This window comes from Typopeltis vanoorti, chromosome 18 (assembly GCF_054136105.1).
Source record: "Typopeltis vanoorti isolate ZY-2024b chromosome 18, IOZ_Tvanoo_1.0, whole genome shotgun sequence".
Taxonomy (NCBI): Eukaryota; Metazoa; Arthropoda; class Arachnida; order Uropygi; family Thelyphonidae; genus Typopeltis; species Typopeltis vanoorti.
The window spans coordinates 8,344,670-8,367,864 of NC_143566.1; the positions used below are offsets into that span (position 1 = coordinate 8,344,670).

Below are 23,195 nucleotides of genomic sequence, written 5' to 3' on the forward strand. Positions count from 1 at the left end.
TATGCATTATGGGAAGGGTCACTACCCAGACCGATTTTGACTTTATTGAGGTCTCGTCAGTGGGAGCCAGACCCAGGGGGTGCTACTAAAGTTGAAGTAATGCAAAAGTCATATTTTCATATACGAGTTGTTGAAAGGTGTCACAACTTATTATTAATATTCTCTGGATAATTCTTGTAGAGAGGCTTATACGCTGGTTAAACATGATAACTAATAATTAAGGAATTGACAGCGTACACTAGAAATATAAATTAAATAAACTTTAAAATATACTTTCCGATATTTCGGCAAACATTCAAATATGAAAGACTATTCATGGAATCAGCCTCAGCCCTTAGGAACATGCCAAACCTCAACAAATTTGGATGCATGAGACTGCCCCAAATTTGGGAAACATTTATCAGAAAACTTCAGCCCAAAGGCCAAGAACTAACAATATAGCCTGCCAGGGGGCACCATCAGGACTTTAGGAAAACATTAGCTTCCTAGCATCAGTTCTCATTTGCTGTTATGTAGTACTTGTGTGCATGTGTCTTTGTATTAAGTTCCCAAGAAGATTGCAACGTGACGTTTGCCAAAATATCGGAAAGTATATATTAAAGTTTATTTAATTTATATTTCTAGTGTACACTGTCAATTCCTTAATTATTAGTTATCATGTTCTCTGGATAGTTGTTGGAAATTTTGAAGAGGGTACAAGGATGAGTAATGAAACAGAAGAATTGGAAGTTTTTCCACTTGGTTATACTATAAATTAAAGATACCAAGAAATTATATTCTTAATTTAATCCTTTATCCACGTGTCAGCAAACAAAATTTGTACCTGAAATATAATCAGGACTAGGGCAACTCGTATATAGAAGCTAATGACTTCTAGGTGATGATTCTTAATTTATAGTATAACTGCTTGGTGGTTATACTATAAATTAAAGATAGCATGAAATTATATACTTGGTTTAATCCTTTATCCAAGTGTAAGCAAACAAAGTTTGCACTTGAAATATAATCAGGACTAGGGCAACTCGTATATAGAAGCTAATGACTTAACATCACTTGCCTTAGTATTAAACCAAGTAAATAATTTCTTGGTATCTTAATTTATTGTATAACCAAGTCAAAAAACTTCTGAGAACTATCTCTAATCCAGAGTATTTTAATAATAAGGTGTGACACCTTCTGGCAACTCGTATATGGAAATATGGCTTCTGCATTACTTCAACTTTAGTATCACCTCTGGGTAGTGACCCTTCCCATAATGCATAGCATTATACATACCCATAAAGATATGTGCTTTGCATTATGGGATGCTAAGGCAAGTGATGTGAAGTCATTGGATTTTATGTACGAGTTGTCCTAATCCTGATTATGTTTCAGGTGCAAACTTTGTTTACTTATACTTGGATAAAGGATTAAACCAAGTATATATAGCTTTAATGAAAGAGAGAAATGTCTTGAGAAACACATAAAGAAGATACATCTATAAGTGGTATCAGTGAAACTTGTTATAGATGAATTATTAGAAATTAACTATTATACTTGTACGAGGGGTGTTGAAATAAAGACCAAACTTTTTAAATAGCATGCCGACCGGCACAGAAAGCTCACTGTGGCTACTGAACACATCCAGCGGCAGGTATTGAAAACAATCTGCCATTTGCCCCTTTCTGCTATGAGCATTAGATATCGAGTTGCGTCCGCTTAATTGAGCACGTGCACAAGCTGTTTGTCGGATTAGTGACAATGAAAGAACTTGAATAACAATGTGTGTCGGTATGTGAAATTTTGCTGCAAACTTGGGAAATATTTTACAGAGACATTTAAATTTCTTAACCAAGCATACAGGGAGGACTGTATGAGCTGAATGCAGTGCTATGAGTGGTTTAAGCATTTTAAAAAGGTCAGAATGTTGGTGAATATCCCAGGCCTGGATGATATTCATCGTGTTTTGGGACACTAAAGGCATTTTGTTTATTAATTATCTTGAAAAGGGTAAAACAATAATTGGGTAATATTATTCCGATCTTTTAACCAGACTAGACGAAAAAATTCGTGAGAAAAGACTTGGTTTGCAGAAGAAAAAAATCATCTTTCATCAGGACAATGCACCTCCCCACAAAGGTGTTTTGACAATGGGAAAATTAAGGGATCTGCACTATGAATTGTTGGATCATCCACCCTATTCCCCAGATTTGGCCCACCTCTGACTTCTATCTCTTCCCAAAACTAAAACTCTTCCTCGTTGATCAGCATTTTTCTTAGAATCAAGAGGTGATTGCAGCTGTAGAGGTGTATTTTGCTGATCTTACTGAGAACCACTGCAAGGATGGGATAATGGAGCATCACCAGAATAAACGTATTAGTCTTAAGGGAGATTATGTTGAAAATTTAATAATTTTGAAATTCTAAATTTGTTTTTTCATTGTTAGGCTGAGAACTTTTCAAACCACCCTTGTAATGCTAATAATATTAGGGATGGTTTGGATGGAGATATTCAGTTGTTTGCAGATGATGCAAATTTTGGAAGAACTATGAGAAATAGAGCAGAGATGGACTTTATGAGAAGACGTGAATAGAATGAATGAATGGGCTTGGAAGTGGGGCTACCAGTTCAGTGGTGCAAAGTGTTAGGTTTTAATTTGGAAAACAAAGTAGGGATATAGAGTATACTCTTGGTGTAGGTATATTGGAAGAGGTGAAGGAAATAAGAAATCTGGATGTGATGGTGGATAGAGATCTAAAGTTATGAGGATACATTAATTCCCTCAAGCTTATGAAACTTTCATAGTTTCTACTTTCGGCTTGGAAATAATGCTGGATTTAATATCCATTTTGCTTATGCAATTTTACATCGCCAAACTGAAGCCTTTTGGCTCTTTATTTTAATGATTACTTTTATGCACCAATCAAGAGTTCACTTACAGAAAATACATTTCTCTGGCATTTCAAGTTCCTTAGTATTGAATAAGAATTTTTATTCCCTTGAGGTTTCTGCCTGGTCTCTGAAGAGAACCAACCAGTCAGAAACAGCTGTCATGCCAGTGAAACCTTATCAGAAATGGACTAATAAAAGATGAATATATAGATGCCTGGGTATCCCCTATGTCTTTTAAGTAGTCCACACTAGGGCATCTTGGAGATGCTGAGGAATGTATTCCTGCAAGCTGTCTGGTTAACTTACGAAACTTTCATAGTTTCTACATTCAGCTTTAATGCTGTCATGCCAGTGAAACCTTATCAGAAATGGACTAATAAAAGATGAATATATAGATGCCTGGGTATTCCCTATGTCTTTTAAAGTAGTCCACACTAAGGCAACTCAGAGATGCTGAGGAATGTATTTCTGCAAGCTGTCTGCTTAACTTACGAAACATTCATAGTTTCTACATTCAGCTTTGAAATAATGCTGGATCTGATATCCACTTTGCTTATGCAAAGAGTATACATTGCTAAAATTGTGAGGACAACACAACAAATTCTTGCAGAGGACATTGACTCGTAGAATTAATAAGACTCTGGTTCCATTGTATAAATCCTTTATTAGACTACTAATGGAGTAATGTGCATAGATTTGGTCACCTTTCTCTAATGTTAGAAGAGGTATTTGAAAGGGTCCACAGCAATTGACTAAGGTGGTTTCTGATCTTCTATAATGTTCAGTATGAAGAAAGGTTGAGAAGATGCAATTTATTGGATCTAGTGGATAGTAGGAGCAAGTGTGATATGATATATGTAGGCTGTTCGATAAGTTATAAGACTATATTTATACAGAAAACAGATTACCTTTAATCGTCATCATTTACATGGTCTTTTTCAAAGTAACTACCGTGAGACCGATGCATTTGTCCCAACATTGCATCCACTTCTTAAACACATGTGAAAGTCCTTTTTTTGAGAGTTCTTTCAAAACCGCCTCTGCAGCTTTTACACATGCTTTGTTGCTTTCGAAATGGCGGCCTCTTAGTGGTTTCTTGAGCTGAGGAAACAGCCAGAAATTGTACGGTGCAAGATCAGGACTGTATGAGGGTGTGGTAGGATATCTATGTTGTTCTTCTGCAAAACGTCCACTACACAACCAGTAATATGTGGCCTTGCATTATCGTGGTGCAATAAGAAGCCATTCTTCAGCAATGGACGCTTCCTTTTGACATACTGTACCATTGTCCGTAAAACATCCGCATAGTATGAGCCGTTTACAGTATTCCTGGGTTCCACAGCGTGTTGATAAACAATGCCTTCGTAGTCAAAAAAACATTATGGTCATAACTTTACCAGCCAATTTTACAGTTTTTACTTTCTTGGGGTAGGCGAAGGCAGATGCTTCCATTCACCGCTTTGTTGTTTCATTGTAGGGTCATAGTGATAAAACCAAGCTTCATCTGCTGTAACGATGCGTTTTAAGATGTTGTCGCCTTCTTGTTTCAGTCTTTCTTTCCATTCTGTGCACACATCCACTCGATGCTGCATTTGCTCCGGTGTCAAGAGTTTGGGAATCCATCGGGCGCAAACGCGTTTCAGTCCCAAATGCTCAGCCATGATTGAGTGAACACTTCCCACAGAAATATTCAGGACAACATGCAGCTGGCGTACTGTAATTCTGCAATCCTCCTTGATGATAATCGCTGCTGTGTTGATCATTGTCTCTGTGATGGACGTTAAAGGTCTTCCCTCACGTTCAAGATCTTCCACATTTTGCCTTCCTTCCTTAAAAGTTTTATGCCAGCGAAAAACACTTGCCCTCGACATTGCTTCATCGTGGAAAGCTTCGCGTATTGTGTTAAAAGTGTCCGATGCTGATTTTTGCAAACGCACACAAAATTTAATCGCATAACACTGTTCTGTTCCAAGGGCGCGTCCATTTCGACGACTGGTCGCAGCTCGTAGGCGCGCCGAAACAAGCTTGCGTTTAGTCACGTGAGACTCTGGCACATCAGCCCGTATGCACCATCTATCAACCTCTTTTGTTAATACAGGCAGCAACATTTCTTTATTCCACATAAATTAATATTGTGATGAGTGGTTTCACAACAGTAAAATTAGTCTTATTACTTATTGAACAGCCCTCGTAGATGTATAAGTTGGTAAGGATTGCTCATCAGATTAATGAAGAGGTTTTTCATAGAATGGTGGAAGAGTAGGGAGAACAAAAGGTCATCCCTGGAAGCTGTTATAAAGAGAGTGTGAGCACAGGATTGAGAGTAGGTTTTTTGCAAGAAGAGTGGTGAATGATTGGAATGCATTACCTGAGAGACTGGTGCCTGTAGAGAATGTGAATGTATTTAAGGTACAGTATGATGATCTGTGTGTATGATAGAGAGGCCTTTCACAATGATCCTTGAACTCTGTTGAGATCTGAGGATAATAATAATGACTGAGTTAATAACAAGCAAATTAATGTAACTGTAACATGGAATATATGAAATAGACTAACAGTGGTGAGCATACACAATTCATATTGTGTTATTGATGGCTAGCAATGTGATGAGAAGAGTGTCTGAGATCTGCATGTGCCAGGTTTTTGATCAAAGATGACCAAACCTCATGTAACATCATACCTTGTTTCTTTCTATATTGATGCAGATTTTGTGATATTTATGATGATTCTTTGAATCCTTTGATAGTGAATAAATTATAATGAATGTAGGCCTTGTTGTATGCTGCTATGGCACTTAGTGTGTTTTCTTTGTTAAATTGGTCGTTTTTTAATGCCCTTCTATTTTTTCGACATGCTTATCATAACCAATCTGTTTATTCCATATTGAATGATCTTGTATGCTCCAAGCTGCCGTAACTGCAGGAATGGAAGAAAGTCCAACTGTTGGCGGACTAGAAGGAATGATTGCTAGAATGCATGCATTGAAGAATTCTTGCATTCTAGTATTGAAGATGAGGAATGAGATGGGACATGTATGAGATGAAATTAGACACATGGTAAATATGAATGGAATAGTGCAAAAGAATAAAATGAAATATAGTGAAGAAAAAGAGGTAGTGAATGACTCAAGAATAGCAATATATGGAGATTCTATCATAAAATATGTGGAGAGGGTGCACAAGGTCTGTTTTCCAGGAGGGAAAATAAGCAGAGTGATTGAGGCAATGGATGTGAGAAATAAGCAGGCAAGGGAGTTAGTTAGTGGTTGAGGAAAGTGAAAGACAACAGTTTGGTAGGAAGAGTAGTTTGTGTGTTGCCCAGGTATGACAAATGGAGAGCAAAAATCTTGAATGGAATATTAGTGGAAATGTATACGAAGAAAGAATTGCAGTTTGTGAATGTGTGAGGGACAAATAGAAGTGAATAAGAGTGATGGACTACATTTGAATGGTTTTTTGAATTGAGTCATATGGACAGTTGCTGCTGGAAGGAAGTGTAATAAGTGATGCAAACAAGTTATCAAGTGGAAGTCAGAGTTGATGTAAATGAGCTGGAGAGTAGACCAAGTGTGAATGATCAGTATAGGAATAGAATGGGCTGGAAAAGTGTGCAGACAGGAGCAAATAAGGAGAAGTCACAGATGGTTTGAGGTAGCATGAGTAGGACATTACAAATCAAGAAATGAATTGTTATATTTATTTATGATGCCAGGAGTATCAGAATTAAGGGAGATGAAATTGTTTCATTGAATGAGTTTATGTGCCTGAAAATAGTTGGAATAAGTAAAACATGGTTCGATGAGAATCACATCTAGACAGGAATAGAAATGGAAGGATAAGATGTTTTTCATGAAGATAGGAAAAGCAAATGGGGATGAAGAGTGCCACTGATGATAGCAGAGGAATTATGTATGCACAACGTTGAGCTACAAGGAGAAACAAAGTGGCAGTAATTTTAAAACAGCATGGTATGAAGTTGAGGTTGACAGAATGAAACGTTTGATGGGGTGTTCTACAGGTTGGGGAATGTCGAGACAAAGAAAAGTATAGGCATCTTGGCTTACTGAGCAAACAAGCAAAGGGTGATCGTTATAGGTGACTTCAGCTATGGCAGTATTGATTCGAATGAAGAGAGAAGAGATAGCATCAAGGAATATGGAGAATGAATTTCTAAAGTTATTTAAGGACAACAGTCTTATGCAGTATTCACAATCACATCCTTTAATTGTGAATGGAGTGTCTAATCTTGCCCTGGTTGGCGATAGTGACCATGAAGTGATCACCTGGGTTGCAGCCAGTCACATGAGAACATTTCTATAAATAAGAGATGTATGTGGAACTACAAGCCTGGTGATTATGGAAAGCTTAGAAGACAACTGGGAGCTATAGCATGGAATGAAGAGTTTAGGGTGAAGGATATAGATGATGTGTATGTATTGATCAAGAGCTGTTTAACAACAGCTGTGTCTGATCATATTCCAATGGTCAAAAAGCTAAATATGGTAGAAATAAATGGATGAATAAAGACTTTAAGCAGGACATCACAAAGAAGAAGGTACTATAGAGGCAAAACAAGATGAAAGTTGGTTATGATTAGTATGAAGAGTACAAAGAGCATGTCAGGAAAGTGAATTGCATTGGTAAAGACAGTAAAAGTGCAGTATGAGAAGAAATTAGCTAATCAAGTTAAAAAATAACTAGTGAGTGCTTTTGATATGTGGAAAGTAGATGGGAAAATGACTATGGGAGGATGAGGCTAGTTAATAACACTGGCAGATGATATATTTGAATTATTCAATGATCAGTTTATATAAGTGTATTTCATCCTCCTGATGGCAACCGTGGGAGAAGCTGGAGCATAGAGAGTATGGCAGAGGAGGGACTGATGGAGAATGAGCAGGAAGTATATGAGGAATTAAGTAAACTTATGTTAATAAGGCAATAGGAATTAACAGTATATCATCACATACCTTGAAGGAATGTTCTGGGGAATTAATTGCACCTTTGCAATTAATTGGTGACAAACTTGTTATACATTTTTATATTTACATTTATTTCAAGATTTAACATTTTATTGTATTGCATTCCTATTGTTTTCATTCTTGGTTCTACACTTTCCATTATTTTCAATCTTACACTACTTTCAGCTCATTATAAATTCATTACTAAATAACATTAATAGAAAAATCTTTTAAGTTGCTAAATTTGAAGTTCTACAATGTCAGGTGATTATCTTTCCTTTTAAAAATATTAAAGTGTGTTTTTTTATCATTGTTCTTTCCAATATAAATTTTAATCATTAAGTTGAACTTATTAGTCAATTAGTATTGCAGATTGGTTACACTAAGGCAAACCCGTTTCTGCTAAACTTAACAGTTAATTACATATTCATATCTATGGACAATGTTCTAGAGTACTACCACTTTTCTGCTTTCTTCCATGACTATAAGAATACAAGCACCTACTGGTCAGCAATCCATTTGCTGTCTTGTGTGACACCTACCAAAAACCTCCTCTTTTGTTCCATCTGCATCTGTCCTTGGGAACAGCTCCCCTCATTCTGTCTTCCCCCAAGACAAAAATTTAATTATTATTTTTCAGGAAATTACCTTTCTTCCACAAAGACTACAACTTTCAGCTGTTCAAGAAACATGTCTGTGGATTCCCATTTCTCCTTAACTTTTTGCGGTCACACTGCACTGCACTGCACTAATGTGCTATAGGTTTTTGCAATCTTGTGTGGTGGTGGGGGGGGGTAATTAAAAAAATACAACTATAACTATCATAGTACTTAACCAAGTCATATCTACAAATTTGCACAAGACAGTAACATCATGTTTAAAACAGTAATCTTCTTGATTCGTGATCAGTTCTAATAGGAAGTTGAGTGTGTTAATTCCTTAATGAAGGACTCTGTTAAGAGATTAATTAAAACAGTTATAACTATTAGGTCACTTAGCTGAGAAGCATCTGCTCTATTCAATATTTCTGAATTCTAAATTTTAGCTTCTGTCTTTTGATATTTTGAAAACTGTCATCTTAATTATTATTTAATTGATTATTTCAATTTGTATATTTTTAATATTTTGACTTTTGATGTTTATAAATGTTTTTTTCATATTTGTTAATGTCAATTTCACTAAATTTCTCTTTGGTAGCACACATCTATATTTTTGTTGTTTAATTTGTGTGTGTGTGTGTGTGTGTGTGTTCATCTGTTTGGTTGGAGAAGAGGATCTATGTTTATTTTCAAAAATACCAAATAATATCAAAACTAGCATTAAATTTCTTTCTCACCAAAATAACTAAGTTGTTGTTTTTTTTAGTCATAAAAACAAGACACAGTTCATAAAAACAGAATAAGTTATGAACTATGTCTTGTTTTTAAAATTGTATGGTGACAGATATTTCATTCATGATATGCTGATTAAATATGTGCTACCATACAGTTTTAAATATGTAATTCTTCATTTATGAACAATGTCTTGTTTTTATTCTAGTATGTACTTTTTAACATCTATGTGTGTGATCTACCTCATACCAAATCAAGCAAGCTTATGTACGCCGATGACCTAGCAATCTTACATTAATCCACCTCCTTTACCAACTTAGAATCAACCTTGAATACAGACGTGAACACTCTGGAAGAGTACTTCAAGCAGTGGTACTTGAAGCCAAATCCAATGAAAACACTGTCCTCAGTATTTCACCTGTATAATGCAGAAGTGAATCGACAACTCAACCTTTCTTTCTGTGGAAAAATGGTAGAACACGAGCCTCACCCAAAATACCTTGGAGTGAGCCTGGACAGAAGCCTAACCTATAAAAGGCACATTATCAACCTCTCCAATAAAATTAAAACTAGAAATAACATCATTTCAAGGCTTGCTGGAACAACCTGCGGTTGTGGTGCAGAAGTCCTAAGGTCGTCTGCACTAGCCCTCGCATTCTCTGCAGAGAGTATTGTGCCCCGTCTGGGAAAGAAGTACACACACACACACACACACACACACACACTAACATTATCGACACCCAGCTGAACTGTACCATACGCACAATTAGTGGGACAGTGAGAAGCACCTCTCTCTCCTGGCTGCCTGTTCTATCTAACATTGCTCCACCACACATACGGAGAAGACAAGCCTCAATTAAGGAATTTAATAAAGCAATGAGCAACCCACTCCTACCCCTACACCAGACTCTCATAAATCCACCTAGTCTTCGCCTCAAATCTAGAAAGCCTCTCTGGTCCATGGATGAACTCTCTTCAGCTGCGCTGCCATCAATATCTGACATATGGAGAGAATACTGGTCCAACAAACGGCTTCCTGGTAGAAGATCCCTGTGCTCTGCAGCATGGTTTTGATCTTCCTAGGAAGATTTGGTCATCCATGAACAGGATCAGAACTAGTCAGAGCAGATGTGGCAATCTTCTACATAAATGGGGGCTGTCAGATCACCCTTATTGTGATTGTTCTCCCGTGGCTCAGATGATTACTCATATTGTGTACGACTGCCCAAGGTGCCAATTTCACGGTAGTGTCCTGCAGGAGATCCACAGGGTGACAGATGAGGCCTTGAATTGGCTTTCCAGCCTGGACCTTGACCTGCAGTTGTATCAGCAGAACTCCTCATGTTAGAAGATGATGATACAGTGTGAAATGGGCCTCCTCTAATGGATCAAGTTTTCTCACACAAGACACAACTGTTCTCTACTTAAACCTCGGATACAGCCACTTTTGTGTTGTGAGAACATGCAGTCTTGTCATACTTGGTGCAGCAGGACGATAATTGTCCTTGGCTTAATTATGAAAAGTTACTTTTGCTTTATATTTAAAAAAAAAAAAAAAGAAAGAAAGACTTAGTGAGCAGGTTGTGCCTTTTATGTAATGAACTTTTATATGTTAAGATTTTCATCATTTGTTTCTGGACATTGTGATTGTATTTTTCCCTTACCTCATGTAGCCATAAGAATAAATAAATAAATAAATTCTAGTATGTTAGACTCCTATTCCACTGTACCATGTAATTAAACAATATGATGAAATGTGATGGTTACTTTAATTCATTAGTCTTTTATGTGATATTGTTTAGAGAGAGAGAGATAGAGAGAAACAAAATTTGTAGAAGAAACCCTGCTGTCACCATATGAGACTGGAAATAACATATGTTATTAACAATGGATTATTGAACAGAACTGATATTTTGTTGACTATATCTGCAAGCATCCTAAAAGTTGAACATTGAATAAAAATATGATGGAACATATGATACCTCATACACTGCAATGAATATCACCAGAAATATGTACATTATACTATGTAATGATCTGTCTGGTACAGAGTAGTAATAGCATATTCCTTAATGCTAAGAATGATTGCATTTATTGGAGAAGAGGAAAACATTATTTATGCAAAATATAAAATGAAATTTTAAAAAATTCTCTTATATACAGGGTATCCCAAAATTCACGCAAGATTTAAATTTAGCGCCATTTGTGCGGTAAAGTGTTGCCAACGAGAAAAAAAAGACAGCGTGACAGCTGACAGTTCAGGGTTATTAAAAATGGAGCGCTACACGAAAGAACAACGCATTTTCATTGTTGAGCAATATTTTAAAAATAATGAAGGTTAGGCAGCTACAGTTCGCAATTTTCATACAAAATATGGTCAGAATAGTGATTTAACTTCATCAACTGTGAAAAGATTAATTACAAAATTCAAGGAAACTGGATCAATTAGTGATCTTATACACTCTGGCCGTCGTTCAACAGAAAACATCGAAGCAGTTCGTGAGAGTGTTGCTGATAGTCCAGGAACATCAATTCGGCACTGTGGTCTTGAATCGGGCATTTCGAGAGGCTCTCTACAGCGTATTCTCACGAAAGATTTGCATCTTTATGCTTACAAAGTTCAATTGACTCAAGAACTGAAGCTTACTGACCACACACAGCGAAGAGAGTTCGTTGAATGGATTATGGAACATCAACAAGTGGATGCTTATTTTTCGAACAAAATCATCTTCAGCGATGAGGCTGATTTTCATCTTGATGGCTTCGCTAATCGACAAAATTGTCGCATTTGGGGTTCAGAAAATCCACGAGTGATTGTTGAGAAACAAATCCATCCACAACGTGTCACTGTTTGGTGCGGATTTTGAGCTGGAGGCATCATAGGTCCATTCTTCTTAGAAAATGCAGCTGGTAAGGCAATAACAGTTAATAGTGCTCGCTATTGTGACATGATAATCCAGTTTTTTGTGCCTAACTTGCAAGATATGGATGTGGACGACATGTGGTATCAACAAGACGGTGCCACATGCGATACAGCCCGAGAAACAATTCAATTACTGCATGAGTCATTTCCTGGTCGTGTAATTTCCAGTTTTGGTGATCAGAATTCGCCGCCCAGATCATTTGACTTAACGGCGTTGGACTTTTTTCTTTGGGGTTTTTTGAAGTCTAAGGTTTATGCCAGCAAGCCCACGACCACCCATGCCTTGAAGGAGGAAATTGAGCGCTGTATCAAAGAAATTCAGCCACATTTATGCAAAACGGTCATGGAAAATTTCAACAAAAGAGTGCGTATGTGCCAGCAAAGCCGTGGAGGCCATTTACCCGATATGCTATTCCATGCATAACCCTATACTGTATACTTTATGAATCAATAAGAAATTACAATTTTTAATTAAAAACCTTGTTTTCTATCAAAATTACTTCTTGCATGAATTTTGGGACACCCTGTACATTTGGTTTAACGTAGTCTACCGAAGTAACAATTTATAGGATTCCTTCTAACATAAGGAATCCTATGAAATCTTACTTCAGTAGACTACTTGAAACCAAATGTATATAAGAGAATTTTTTTTAATTCAGGTTGCTTGCAACAGCTGAATAATTGGCAAGGCCTAACTTACCAAAGTGAAATAATCTTCTTTTGAACATATGCTCCCTCATTATAATTTTTACAGAACTATCAGTCTGCATTGTCACATTTAGAAGGCTGGATTGACATACACCTTTCAGTTGAAAACGACCTGTACTCAGTTCTCTTTAATAATGTGAGAAAAATCTCTTTTAAATACGAGTAAATTGGCTCTTCTGACTAAAAGTGAAACCAGTTTCATATAGAGGAAACAGGTTTTTTTTTCTTCCAAAATAAATGCCAGGAACGGACTTAAGAATGAAATAATGAAATCAGCTGTGAATATAGAGGATACGATCAGTCTGTAACAAGTAATGAGTAGAGGTATACATCAACAGCAGTCTAATCTGGGACCTGGATTTATTCATAGGCAGTGTTTCTCAGAGAATATTTTATGGTGTCCAAACTTCCACTCGCAGTCAGCATTGTGGTATTATGTGGCTATTTTTTGAGTGAAAAACAGTTTTTTTTATTGACCATGCCATACATTAGTAGATATAATAATATATTTATATTATTATATCTACTAATATATATATTTCACAGTATTATTTTTATCATTACATCATTCCTATTGCATTCAAAGAATTAACAGAGAAAGCAAAAGTAAAATTAAATAGACAGTGGTTTGAAAAGGTTCTACATGTGATCTCTATAATGTTGTTCCACAATTATCCAAACTATAATGCAACCATAATATAAAAATATTGCTATAAGCTTCATCCTTTCATAGTTGGTATTGACATATGCACACTAAACAAATGATACTAATAATTAACAAAAATAGCTGTAGAGATTGATCGTTATGAGATTGAAATATTGTTTCTTTTTCTTTGAAAGTATTATACCTGTTTAATTGTAAACTCTCTTTTTTCGATATGTAGGCATGGCAATATCTTGGAACAAGTCAAGCAAAAAATGAACAAGAACCTGCAGCAATAGCAGCACTTAAAAGGTATAATGTTAAATCATAATGAGAAAATTTTTGATTTCTACTAAGTAGATTCCACAAATGCATAGTTTTTGGCATAAGTAGAAAAACAGTCACTTGGACTACTGAGTCACATTCAAGATCTTTCAAGAAATTTTGCAAATTAGCTAATGACATTCCAATAAGATTAAAATTATAATAGTCCAACATGAATATGAAATACTCTAAAAGCATAGTGTGCTTTGGACTTGGTCAAATAATTACTTTTAATTATTATTATTATTAACAACTGACCACTATGTAGTCAAAGGATTCATCACAAAGTCTGTACTCTCTCGTGCAAAAAAGATCATTGAACCATGCCTTATATTTATCCATTCACATTTTCCACACTCACCACACTTTCAGACAATGCATTCTGTTTGCCAATCACTCTCCATGCAAAGAATCTGCTTCTCACTTCCCTGCTCATATCATCCTTATACAGCTTCCATGGATGGCTTCTAGTTCTACTCTTGCCTCCCTCTACTCTATGAAATAACTTCTCTACATTAATCTGGTAACAACTCTCATCAACTTATATGTTTCGATCATATTCTCTCTTTTTTCTATTCACAAGGCTCTGTAAATTGCAATCTCTCCTTGTATGTGCATTCCATTGACTGATACTAACTTAGTAAACCTTCTTTAGACCTCCTCCAATACATTCTCATCCCCCTGAAAACCAGGCAACCAAATCTATGCACAGTAGTCCATGTGTGACATGATTAAAGCTTCAATCAAGGAAACCATAACCTTTGGATTGCATGCCATTGTTCTCCTCATTATTGCCATAATCTGTTGGGATGTTCTTACAGTTTTAGCAATGACTACTAAACTCAAGTCTCTGTCCACCATCACTCCCAGATCTGTCATCTCCTCCATCTCCTTCAAAATTTCTCCATTAATTGTATACTATCCCAAACTTGCCTACCAAATTTCAAGTGTTTCCTTTTGCATCATTACACTGATAGTTCCACTCATTTGCTCACTCACAGAGTCTATTCAGATCCTCTTGCAAGACCACAACATCTGCTATATCTCTCATAGTTCTTCCCAACTTTACATGATCAGCAAACAGATGTACATCTGTAGTTAAGCCTGCCCCAGTGTCATTAACATACAAGTTAAACAACAGTAGTCTCGAAACAGATCCCTATGGCATTCTGCTAGTGATCTTCCACTTTTGGGATACACTCATCCTTATACAACCTGCTGATACCTCTCTGACAGGCAATCAGCCATCCAGTTTGCTAGTCTCTTATCTAATTTCATCTGTTTCAGTTTAGCTACTAGCTTTCCATGTGGTAGTCTCTCAAAGGGTTTTGAAAAATCCAAGTGTGCCACTGTATGTGCATCTCTTTTATTGAGCGAATTTGTCACCTTGTTGTAATACGTAAGCAGATTTCCGAAACATTACCTCACCATAACAAACCCGTGCTGACCATCATAAAGAATATTGCTATTACCAACCTACTTCTGAATCCTAGTCTACAATAACTTCTGTAACACTATAATAACAACCCCAGACACATAGATTGGCTTATAATTTGTAGCCCCAGAAATGGAACATTTTTCCCACCTTCTCTTCCTTTGGGACTCACGCTGTTACAAGACTAATGTTAAGCATTTGTGCCAAAGGTGCCATTAATTCCACAGAACATTCCCTCCAAACATGTGGTAATTTACTGTCAACTGCTATTGTCTTATTGACATCAAGTTTATTTAATTGCTCATATACTTTATACTTTCTGCTCATTCTCCATCAGCCCCTCCACCATACCTTCTACTCTCCAACTTTTGCCAAGGGTACCATCATGAGGATGAAATTCACTTATATCACAAAGTATCATTGAATAATTCAACTATATCTTCTGTCAGTGTTGTCAACTAGCATTTTATTCCCATAGTATTTTTTCCGTCTAGTTGCCATATATCAAAAGGACTCACTAGGATTTTTCTTAACTTGATTGGCTAACTTCTCATTCTGCACTTTTGCTGCCTTTACGAACTGATTTACCTTCCTGGCTTGTTCTTTGTACTCTTTATGCAACCAGTCATTACCAACATTCATCTTATGTTGTCTCCAAAGTGCCTTCTTCTTTTTCTTCTTCTTCTTCGAGATTTCCTGCTTAATCTCTTCATTCATCCATTTATTTCTACCATCTTTAGCTTTTTCACCAATAGAATACACTCAGACTGCTGTTGTTAAATAGCTCTTGATCAATACCCACACATTGTCTATATCCTTCCCCTTAAACTCCTCTTTCCATGCTATAGCTCCCAGTTGTCTTCTGAACTTGCCATATTCACCAGTTGTAGCTCTATGTATATCTCTTATTTAGAGAAATGTTCTCATGTGACTAGTTTCAACGCAGGTGATCACTTCCTGGTCACTCTTGGGTAAGATCAGAACACTCCATTCGCAATCACATCCCCTGATGATATAACTAGATCTAAGACTTAACCCTCATGTGCATCCTGTTACATCCTACCTAAAAATTGTTGTGCCTTAAGAACTCAAGAAATTCATTTTCCATATTGCCTGATGCTATCTTTTCATTCCAATCAATATTGCTGTAGTTGAAATCACCCATAATGATCACTTTTTTGCTTGCTCACTAAGCCAAATTGTCTATGCATTTTGTTTTTATCTTCCACTTTCCCTGCCTCTAGCAACACCCCACCAAATATATCATTCTATCAATCTCCACTTCACACCGTACTGCTTCATAACCACTGTCACCTCTTTCTCCTTGTATGTCAATGTTGCACAGACATAATTCCTCTACTGTCATCAACAGCACTCTCCCTCCCTTCTTGCCTTTCCTATATTCATGAAAAACATATCCCTGAACTTCTATTCTTGTCAAGGTATCATTCTTATCCGATATTGTTTCACTTACTCCAAATAATTTTTGAGTACATAATGGAATGGAAGGACTGTAGGATATTTCCATTGCATACAAGTGCAGTGCAAAAACTGATGTGTCTAACTGCCAACCTTTTAATCTCTGGTGTGGTAGTGAAGATTTTAGAGAATTTGTTAAGAACTCGCATACAGAAATGGGAAGACAAAAAGCTATACTCTGCAAGGAGCAGCATGGTGTACTAAAGGAAAATCTTGTTTTGCAATTTGCTCATATTTTAAAGCAATGTTGGCCATGTTGGATAAAGGGAATGAATACACTATGATAATGTTGGATTTTGCCAATGCATTTGATAGGATACCACATGAAAGGCTGTTGCATATAATGGAGAATATGGGATTGGAATGTAAACTCTTGACTTAGATCAATCATTGGTTTATAGACAGATATCAAAAAGTGGTATACTGAAACTGCCAGTGGTATATCACAGGGTTTAGCCCTTGAGCCACTGTTCTATACATTAATAACATTAGGAAGGATCTAACATGAGATGTTCATTTGTTTGCCAATGACGCAATCATAGGTAGGGCAATCGGGGATGCTACCTGATATCCAGCGCTTACAAAATGATTTGAATAGGCTGGAAATTTGAGCAAACGAAAATCGCTGTCATTTTTACGTAAGTGTAAAGTTATGCACTTGGGTGTGATGTGATTTCCAGCAACATATTATATGAGCACAGTTATGCTACAAGAAATTGATGAAGCTAGGGTTCTTGACGTAATGGTGGATAGAAATTTTAAGATCAAAGGTCACATAGCAAAAGTTGCATATACAACTCAGAGGATAATTGCGATGTTGAAGCAAACCTTGACATGTAAGGATAAGAAAGTCATTTTAACTCTTTATAAGGCCTTGATAAGACTACACTTGGATTATTGTTTGCAGATTTGGTTTTTTGGATTTTTTCGACTGCTGACTTTAATTCAATAATAAAATTATACTGGGATATATTGGCCGAAGATTTTAGTAACACATTGAGCCGACTAGTTTTGCCAACTTGACTGTTGGCTACCTCGACCAGTTGCTAACGATCTAAGATTAAAAGTGTTATTATCCTCTCATCTTTGAGGCCACCTAACAAAATATCTCGCCTCTAGAAAAAAGAGTTCTGTCAATTTGAAGAAAAACGACCAAATTATCATCCTAAAGGCGGACAAAGGAAACTCAACAGTCATCTTAAACACAAGAGATTACATGACAAAAATTATGGAGTTACTCTCTGACACATCCACTTACAATGTATTAGATTTGGACCCCACATGGATGAACCATAATGAAACAAATAACCTTTTATGCAATATGGACAGTTGGCCAACAGACCTAAAACAGAAATTAAAGTTGTTACATCCACTGACACCACGACTATATGGTTCTCCTAAAGTTCACAAAACTGGAATACCTCTACGTCCTATAATGGATGGAATAAACTCTCCCACCTACTTATTGTCAAAATACCTTGCCTGTCTCCTGAAAGCACATATTTGTAATTCTGACACGTATATAAAAAATACACAACATTTCATTGTAAAGCTGAAAAACATCTCACTCTCAGAGACTGACATTCTTGCCAGCCTAGATGTGGTGTCCTTGTTCACCAATGTCCCAGTGGATGAAGTCATCAACATTTTAGACAACTTATATCCTCAAGATATTACTTCTCTTTTCAGACATTGTCTAAAATCAAATTTCTTCAAATGGAATGGAATGATATACAAACAATTGGCCAGTCTTGCTATGGATAGCCCTCTATCCCCCCCCCCCTTCTTCTTGAGCAGACCTATTTATGGAGAAATTAGAAAAAGACATTCTTTCGCAATTAGACCGAAAACTAGTGGTTTGGTGGAGATATGTTGACGATATTTTCATCATATGGCGATATACAGAAGCAGCACTTTTGAATTTCTTAACTGAGATAAACTCTTTCCAATCATAAAATAAAGTTCACCTTAGAAATTGAGAAAGATAATAGAAAATTACCGTTTTTAGATACCTTAATTACAAAACAAGTGGATGGACATGTTAACCTAACAGTTCACCGCAAACCGACTCACACTGGCCAGTATCTGCACTTTTCTTCTTCACACCATATATCTCAAAAGTTGAGTACCATACATTGCTCAAAAATAGAGCTATTCCCATCATAGCAGAAGATAAAACTCTCAAGGATGAATTAACTCGCATATCAGAAACTCTGAAAGACAATGGCTATCCAAAAAAGTTAATTCAAAAGATACTTTTCTCCAACCCCTCCCATCAGCAACCCAAAGAAACTGAATACAAATCTTCTATTGCCATTCCTTGTGCTGGGATAGTTTCACAGAAGATTGCAACACTTCTTAAACCATATGAAATAAGAGTAACTTTCAAACCAATTAAGACAGTCCGCAACTTGTTAAGCTCACCAAAGGATAACAATACTTTCTTCAAACATCCTGGCGTTTACAACATCCCTTGTTTTAATTTATGTAGGACAAACTTCCAGAAGTTTGGAAATACGAAAAAATAACACATCGGAGATTGTAGGCATAGGTTTCTGTGGTTTAGCAGTTCAAAAGAAAGATTACGGTATTGCGACCACATCAGAGATGTTAATAATAACAGAAAAGATAATTCTGGGTTAGCCCTTCGTTTCTCAAATACCAATCACAACATTGAATGGGGAAAAAAGTTCTATACCATATTTAGAGGAAGACTTTCATAACCGAAACTTCAAAGAAGTTACTGTGGTAATCCATTCAAAAGGCAGCCTCAATAGGAACCAAGGGATAATCCTTGCTGATATATGAAAGACCCTCATAAGATCGCTTAGCACACCAGAATTCAACTTTGCTGCAAATTACAGAATGCTAGCATAATAATGTTTGACATCACACATGCTCCATGCATTTGATGTAACACATCTTTTGAATTTGTATAACGTTTAGTACTCATTTATGTTTCTTGCTTGATCTGTTTTAAGCTGTTTTATCACCTTATGTATGCCCAGACAAAGCCAACTGTCAAGTTGGCAAAACTAGTCGGCTCAATGTACTATTAAAATCTTCAGCCAATATATCCCAGTCTAATTTTATTATTGAAATAAAGTTGGTGATTGAAAAAATATAATTAAGTATTATTATTATTATTTTCTTGACCTCCAAAGAGTCACAAGACTCATCGTAGAAGGTTAGCATAAGTTATCACACTACTCCTTACATTCATCCACCATTTGCAATTTCACAGCCCTCTCAGGCAATGAATTCCATGCTCCTACTACTTTCATGCAAAACACTTATTTCTTACTCTTTTCCTCACTACTTCCTTTTGCAGTTTCCAGGAATGGCCTCTTGTCCTTCTGCTCATTCATGTGGAAAATTTCTCCGGTGTCAATCCAGTAATAATAATAACCCTCCCCTTCAACAGCTTAAATCTTTCACTCATAACCACCCTTTGTCTTCTATCCATGAAACTCTGCAGTCTACATGCCCTCAGTCTATCCTCATAATCAATATTGTACAGCCCTATTATAATTTTTGTTATTTTTGTCTTTACCCTCTCCGAGGTCACTTCATCCTCTTCAAATCCCAGTGATGAAATCTAATCACAGAAATCCAGATGTGGTCTGATTAAATCTTTATACAGTGGGACCACTATCCTCTTATCTCTTGTGGTCTATGTCCTCCTGAGCAGCAATTCCTTGAGATTTGAGGGCATATTTGCAGTATATCCTCTGAACTTCAAATTTCTACTTACAATAACTCCAAGATCCTCTGCTTCCACCACTTCTACCAGTGTATAACAGCAAGTAAGTAGGAAGCATTTTGTGTATCCCTGTGTATCAAATCCATGTATCCCAAATTTCAAAACTGTACAATCCGCTGCATTAAACTGTATTCGCATTCATTTGCCCACCTTTCCAGCTTATTCCCATCCTCTTGAAGAGCCTAAACATCAGCACTATTATTAATAACCCTTCTAAGCTTCACATCATCTATAAACAACTGAATATCTCCCTGTGGTACCATGACAATATCATTGACATAAAGAGTGAACAGTAATGGTCCCAATACTGAACCCTTGGGTACTCCCCTTGTAACCTTCCTAATCCCTGATACTTTCTGATGAACTCTCTGATTTTTATCAGAAAGCCATTTACCCATCTAATCTACTAACTTGATATCCAGATGTGTGTATGTTGCAACTTAAAAACCACTTATGTAGCACTCTGTCAAATTCCTTTGCAAAATTTAAAAAAAATAAATAAAAAAAATAAAGACAGTGTATGCCTTATTCTCATCCACTGCTCTTGTTATTCTATTGGGACAGTCACCTAACTAAAAGAAGAACACTCTTTAATGAATTTATGCTGGCCTGCAAAAATAATATTGCTCTCGTCTGAACAAATCTATATATGAATTGTTACCAATTTCTCCAAAATTCTAATAATTACAGAAGAAATACAAACAGGCCTATAGTTTAATACCTCCAATCTACCTTCATCTTTATGAAATGGCACTACCTTAACCTTCTGCTCTCCAGGAACCTGTTCCATTGCAAGACTTTAATTAAACAGACAAGTCAATGGCATGGTCACTTCCACGGTACATTCCCTTAAAACACCTGGAGAAATTTCATCTAGTTCGCATGCCTTACTGACATTTAGCATACTCAATATTCAGAATGTGACCTCCACTACTAACAGCACTCATTATCCTTCTAGGAATAAATGCTGCTGTACCAGGATGGAACTCACTAATAAAAATTATCATTAAATATCTATGTCATCTGTATTGGTCACTCGAGTCCCATCTCCATCCATAAAGGTAATCCATACACTATCATTTTTCCTCTTACTTGGCACATAATAAAATAAAATAAAAACCTCCAATAACTCAAATCCAATAACTTGATAACTCAACATGCCTATTCCTCCTCCATGTCAGGACTACATGATCAATCTCACTAACTTGGAGAAAGAGTGACATCTCAATTATAATTAGATCCTCCGATGCTATGACTAAATCCAAAACTATCAATCCTCATGTTCCCTCCACCACATGCTGCCTAAAATAGTTGTCCCTTAGGAAATCCAAAAATTCATTTTCCTTAGTAATACATGCTGCCTGCAATGCCCAGATTATATTGCTGTAGTTGAAGTCTGTCATAATGATCACCCACTTTGCACTTGCAAAGCTAGTTTGCCTAAAGATTTCCTACTCATCACCTGGTCTATTAGTTAGTTAGTTGTTTGTCTGCTCTGTTAGCATAGTGGCTTTGCGCTTCGCAACCATATGCCTAGGGAAGGAATGTCTTAGGTTCGATTCCTGTTGACGATGTGAGGAGCTTAAGAATCTTCCTCAGCCATTGCCAAGTTAGCCGTTCTTGGGTGCGGACAGCAAGGTTTTTTCTACCAGTTTATTTGGGGTTTTTCATCCCACAAGCAGGCAAACTGGCCCCGTGAACATGCACACAGATTACAGTCAGGAATACTGATCCAGCCATAGGCCTGATTCATCAGCTATGCCTGTGCCAGAAAAAATCATCCAAAATCCTCAACTTCGTTCCCATGGAGATAGATCCATCTTTCCAGATTTTAGACAAGTCTGTGACTGCTGGAAGTTTATTTTGCACTTTGTTAGACTATAATAAATTTAGTTTAATCCTATATCCAAGTGTAAGCAAACAAAGTTTGCACCTGAAAATATCTTCAGGACTGAGGTAAGGTGGTACATCCCTTGGCAACTCAGAACAAAGGTGGACCAAGCTCTCATCACTCCTTGTCTCAGTATCTCCCATAATGCAAAGCACATCTCTTTGCAGACATGTATACTGCCATGAATTAAGGGAAGGGCCACTACCCAGGCCGGTTTCGACCTTTATTGAGGTCTCGTCAGTGGCAGGCAGACCCAGAATGGTGTTTTCTATGATTGCTGTTTTAGCCATTCCTAATCTTCTTCTGAACAGCAGTTCTTCATATATTAATAATGGATCCCAAGTACTCGAACTTGCTGACTTCCTCAATTCTTTCTCCATTAAGGTACACTTGTTTCTCAAGAGCATCCCTGTTTGTATTTCCTTTGAGAACCATAATCTTTGTCTTGCTAGAATTGAGTTAAAGTCCTCTGTTATTACTGATCTTGTTAACTTTATCAAGAATTTGTCCTAGTTCTTCCTTGACATTACAGAGGAGTACGGTATCATCAGCATACCTCAGATTACTGATCAATCTGTCACCTATCCTAATTCCTGTCTTGAGCTTATCCAGTGCTTCACGCATAATGTCCCCCGCATATACAGGGTGTTCGGGATAAATTTGACATATTTATAATTAATTATATTTTTCCGTAAGTTACATGTATTAACACACACTTCTCTTCATTTAAAAGTTTGGACCCTTCTTCATTCATATACAAGATGTCAGAAAGGATGGATAGCTGGAACCCACCTGAATCATGGAAGAGAATAACTTGTATCATGATGATTCGTGCCCGCCATCAAAATAAGGATATTACGACTGCT

The 23,195-nt window shown here is 36.7% G+C and overlaps 1 protein-coding gene across 2 annotated transcripts in view; it reads left to right on the top strand.

Annotated features, from left to right (window-relative positions):
* Positions 1 to 23,195, top strand: part of Pex5 (peroxisomal biogenesis factor 5) — a 532,250-nt gene that overhangs the window by 373,386 nt on the left and 135,669 nt on the right. For both annotated transcript variants that reach the window (XM_090407992.1, XM_090407991.1), the window contains exon 12: positions 13,679 to 13,749. In XM_090407992.1, the coding sequence (XP_090264118.1) occupies positions 13,679 to 13,749 (71 nt within the window). The remainder of the gene's footprint in view (positions 1 to 13,678; positions 13,750 to 23,195) is intronic.